This window comes from Gadus morhua, chromosome 12 (assembly GCF_902167405.1).
Source record: "Gadus morhua chromosome 12, gadMor3.0, whole genome shotgun sequence".
NCBI lineage: Eukaryota > Metazoa > Chordata > Actinopteri > Gadiformes > Gadidae > Gadus > Gadus morhua.
Genome location: NC_044059.1, coordinates 14,919,176 through 14,924,359, shown reverse-complemented (window position 1 = coordinate 14,924,359; position 5,184 = coordinate 14,919,176). Strand labels below are relative to the sequence as shown.

Below are 5,184 nucleotides of genomic sequence, written 5' to 3'. Positions count from 1 at the left end.
GGTCGAGTGCTAATTATGGAAGATCTGAACCACACCAATATAAAAACAAGCGAATGCATATTGCCCTTTATCCGACCGCCAAACTTAGTAACTATAGATGAAAACCTATAAACATGATAATCACTTATTAGGCCCGATTTACATTACTGTTCTACACATCGTACAGCAATTTCAAAGTGTAAAGCGGGCCTTACTTTTCATCTTGAATCATTCTAGTACCCTTTCTCATTCTTCTTTTACTGTCTGGTCTAGGACAATCTGGGGCCACAAAGGGCATTTGCCCGACACATGGCAGAGAGTGTATCATCAGGTCCGGCCACTGAACCACTTATAGACATGGACATGTCCTCTGCAGATATGTCCTTTGAGATGGACAGTGATGAGAGTAATCTCGACAGTGCCAGAAGTGGAGGAGAAAGTGAAAGAGGAGCCAGCAGAGGAGCAAGGGGAAGAGGTGCAAGAAGTGGCGCAAGGGGACGAGGGGCAAGGAGAGGAGGAAGAAGGCAATACAACCCCCCACTAGCATCGGTGGAGGAAAGGCACAGGGTCCAAAGACTAAGGGACGGCAGAGTCAATAGAATAAAGGTGATGCTGGCTAAAAAACATTTAAACATGTATCATTTGGAACATATAATTGCATTGATCATACTTGTCATTTCCAATATCATTGGTACTAATAGATTATTTTCTCTTAGGAGCTAATAGATGAGATGAGAGAGGAGGAGGCCAAGGCACTACTACTGAAGGTAGTTGAGAAGCAGCCTGCTGTCATTTTCGACATCGTTGATGTTGGGGTGGAGAGGAGGCGTGCTGGCAGGGCTGCTGGAGCTGAGGGTGGAGGGGCTGGAGCTGAGGGTGGAGGGGCTGGAGCTGAGGGCGGTGGGGATGGAGCTGAGGGTGGAGGGGCTGGAGCTGAGGGTGGAGGGGCTGGAGCTGAGGGTGGAGGGGCTGGAGCTGAGGGTGGAGGGGCTGGAGCTGAGGGTGGAGGGGCTGGAGCTGAGGGTGGTGGGGATGGACCTGAATGGTGCACATGCCATCAATGTCAGGACATGCCGACCGACCTTGAGAGGAAGTGTTGTGGTGGAGGGCCAAGGTCATGCCTATCTAGACTTCCAGTAAGTGACACTAGTTGTAAACATCTGTTGTTCTATTCTTTTTGATTACATACATCACATGTGTTATTATCATTACTCATGTTGACAATTACTTGACAAGACAGTATGAAAACTTGAACAGTAGGCAATTTAATATTTGGCAGTACATGTCATATAAGTCAGTACATATCATAAAAAAAGCACAGTGTTGACCAGAATGTACAGGAATGACATTCTGGCCTTGCAGGACGTCCAGGAGCCTGGGGAAGACAACAGAGAGTTCCGGCATGCTGCCTACAGACAGTTTGTGCTGTGGCAGTATGGGCGCCTGGGAGAGGGCAATAGAGTTGTGATACCCAGTTGTTGTGTGTGGAGGATCAGAAACACTTTTCCTGACCCACAAGGCCAATACAAAGGTTACCGACAAACCCGACTGTAATATCTACCTACCTACCCTACAATAACAGAAAACTATGACAATCCCATAAAAGTTGAAGACTCCCCTGCAGACTCATCTATCCTGGACCTGTGCTCCAGGACCAGCACATTGGTTGGGACTGGTGGCACTCTGGGCAGAAGACCGAGCCTCCTAGGATCAGTCTCTGACATTGGCTGCTTCCTGCTCATTCCCTTTCCCAAGTCAATCCTTTCATCCAAGATTTGGGACTGCAGGTCTGTGATGTATGTGTATTTCTTTGGCTCCCTCGAAACGTAGATAGACCACCTATCTGACTTCTTCTGGAAGCGTCTCTTGTACCTAAAGACATAAACAGTGTACCTCATTTCTATGTCAGTTTTAAGGGGGCAACATTGAAAAGTAAATAATAGGTGTTCTGCACATAACTGCTTTAACCATTGAGTCAGCGGAGTGACATAGGCAAGAGAAAACATATGTACTTACTTGATATCCCCATCTTTTGTCTTCCACACTGCCCTGTCTTTGTGCTCGTAGTAATCTAGGGCTGCCAACTTGCAACGGGCTTCGTAGACTGGGGGGCTGAAACCATACCTCTTTGAGGCATACATCAGGATGTGGTTTTGGAACGACTCCAGATCAGAGGTTGTTCTGTAAGTATAAGTCAAATATTGGGTAACTTAGCATGTGAGAGCATATGTGTTTGAGAGTGAGGTATTTCATGTGACTCTCTTTGTTGCGTATGGAAAAGGGCATATCTTGCATCAAGATATGCAATCACTCTCACCGGAAGCGCAGGTACTTGTAAATTGTCTTCAGCCATCTCGGCTTCATGATGATGGCGGTTAGCTTCTTGTGGGCTGGAGAACCAGGCACAAGCCAGGTTTTGGTCCGAGGGGTCTCCTCTGTGATCGGGTCATGGTCACAAGCTCCAAGAGCCCATTGGTGTTCATCACACACATGGTGCAAGACACCAGTCCACAGTGCCTAGTAGCAAATAAAACAACCCATGAATACTTGAATTGAGTACAGTTACACATGAAAATGATACACACGTAAAAGGTCAGCACATCTTTAACTGCATTTAGTATACTAGTGATAACAGATTATTATTTTTTTAATACTTGAATCAGTGCTTGGAAGATAGCATCTGTCTTTCTTGCTATGAGTATCACGAATTTTTCCCTTTCAACATTTTAAGCATGTAAAGGCTGCTTAGATTGCTATAATGAAGAAGTGTCTATGTCTGTCTGCTAGGTATTGAAACTATGAATGATGTATGATATTCTTGTGATGTATACTTACTGCCAATAGTTTTTTCATCAGGTTTTTTGCTCCGTGCCAGACATCCAGTGAATGGAAGATGTCCTTCATGCCATACTTCCCCTTGTCAGCGTCTGTTAATGAGAAATAAAAATAATGTTCCCTTTGAATCATTTCTGATCTTTTGGAATTTTTTAAGGTTGACATCCTAAGATTCCTAAGAAACATAATTCCTACACTTTAGATTGACAGGTTGAATTCTTCTAATTTTAGATATTCAATGAAATGGGACAGTCAATAGAAATCTGTATTGCACCATATCAAGAAATGTCCTGGGTAATTTGGTTCACATTCTACAGTTTCACTGCACTTACTCATCAGTGCACCAATCTGTGGGTGTGCGTCAGTGCACACCTCCTCTGACCGGCACATCTGCTTCAAGCAGAGAGTCCATCGCTTTTTCGAAGCCCTTCTTCTCCATTATTGCAGACTTTCTTTCCGTTTCCCTCTTATCAACAACTTCGAGGGCGACGATGGCTCTCGTCTTTTCATCCATGACAGTGTAAGTGCAGTATTGTGCAGAATGGCCAGGGGAATCCATCCTTCCGTCTCCTGTGTATCAATCATGCAAGAAATTAAATATGTTAAGGCACAAGACTTTGAATTACATGTATTTGAATAATGGCAAAAGATAATTCTATACAGACAGAGATTAATGGTTACGCATCTTTTAGGTATAATTAATTTCTCCCAGTAATAAAACAAAATACAGATATCAGGCAATACATTATTACAATAGTTATCCTTAAAAAATGGCATGGAGAAAAAAAGGAATCATTTCAATCTTCATTGCCACTTTTTGACATGTAACAGTTTTACCTTCTATTACAACATCTTGTCCACAGTCATGCACAAGGAAAATAACATAATTCTGGACTTCTTTACATACCAAGCAGAACAACACTGTTCCTCCTCTTCATCTCGGGAATGAGGGCATTCAGTTGTCTTTTCCAGAATCTGTCGATTACCGGCACACAGTACTGCAACTGGATCTTGCGAAAAGTTGAGTCGCACACACAACCTAAGTTCATGAACTTGAACATTAGGCTTATCTTGCTGTAATTGTTGCCTGACAACAATAAACTGGAAGACAGCATGAAATCCCCCCCCTGCAAACCATATTTGAATGTGGGCTGACTGCACCACCTCCAGAGAAGGTGTCCATCACTGCAGTACTGCAGAAAAAGAGTTAACAAAACAGGTATAGATAAGAGGTTGTAAATTCAGCTTTCTAATAATGGGAAAAAGTAATGCAGGTGCAGCAAAACCAGTGAGACATAACAATTGAACATAAAAAGCAAGTTGTTCATTGACTGACAAAAAGTGTGGCCTACCCATTTAAGGACCATTCCGCTGCCAACAGATTTGGTCACTGGGTCAGGGCCAAGGCGTACGGTACTTGTACATTCTGGCTCTCTGCACTTCATCTCTTCTGGAAGGTGCAGCAGGAAGGTGACGAGTTGCAGCAGGTTTTTTTTGTAAACGATGAAACACTGCTCATCCTTGATGTCTCCAGAGTGGTTGACCTTGACCTCATCCGGAAACTCGATGTTGTCATCATCATCCTCCTCTCCTCCCTGCATGTCATGATCAAACACCTCCTCCCCAGGTGTGATGACTCCATATGTTTCCACATCCCTACCCAAAAGGGTGGATGTAGTCCTGGAATATACCGGAGATAAGATATGTTTGAAAGAAAATTGATCAAGGCAAATTATCTTAATTACCTTTTGATTTTAAGTACAAATGTACATGCCCTTGAATGAACACAATGGACAGGCTGAGTTCTGTTGCATTTAGTCATCATATCTGAAACATTCAACCCTATTTCTCATGAAAGAATACTATAATTTACTTCACACACACAGGCACAAAAGAACCTTACCTGATTGTAAAGTCAGGGTCTTTCACTACGTTGTCAGTGTATTCCTCCTCATCCTCTGTCCACTCCTCATCCTCAAAGTCAAAGTCGACAGTCGAAATCCTGGAAAGCAATAATGTCAAATGATCAAAGTGAGGCTGTGTGTTTGATTCAAGTATCTACATCTGAATCAAAACATGGCATAAAGCAAATGTTGATAACAGACCATGCAAAATACTTTATACATCATGATAATAACAATAACAGTAACAGGAGAAGTAAAAGATGCTATCCACTTACTGGGTGTTTTCCAGCGCATTGATCTCCTTTTCATTGTCAGGGTCATTCACGAGAAGATGGGAGATGCTGTATGGTACAAGTGATTTTAGAAAAAAAGGACCACATATTTTTTTTCAACATTTTTTTTTGACAATTACAAACATTATGGTCTTATTTGTGATGATTAAGAAATGTCTGCATGCTCTAATACA

At 42.7% G+C, this 5,184-nt stretch overlaps 1 protein-coding gene and 1 long non-coding RNA gene across 3 annotated transcripts; one reads left to right on the top strand and one right to left on the bottom strand.

Moving 5' to 3' along the window:
• Window positions 1-1,008: 1,008 nt before the first annotated feature.
• LOC115556007 (uncharacterized) lies at window positions 1,009-2,936 on the top strand. 2 transcript variants are annotated; one of them, XR_003978929.1, is made up of 4 exons: window positions 1,009-1,115; window positions 1,342-1,775; window positions 2,047-2,162; window positions 2,836-2,936. It is a non-coding gene; the product is annotated as an uncharacterized LOC115556007 (long non-coding RNA). The 2 variants fall into 2 exon arrangements; XR_003978928.1 differs by having other exon boundaries at window positions 1,342-2,162.
• Window positions 2,937-3,175: 239 nt separating this feature from the next.
• On the bottom strand, window positions 3,176-4,943 carry LOC115555888 (uncharacterized). The gene is made up of 5 exons (XM_030372931.1): window positions 4,939-4,943; window positions 4,718-4,816; window positions 4,167-4,494; window positions 3,722-4,007; window positions 3,176-3,384 (listed from the first exon to the last, which is right to left on the bottom strand). Exons 1-5 carry the CDS (start codon window positions 4,941-4,943, stop codon window positions 3,176-3,178), a joined length of 927 nt encoding a protein of 308 aa, XP_030228791.1.
• Window positions 4,944-5,184: the final 241 nt, after the last annotated feature.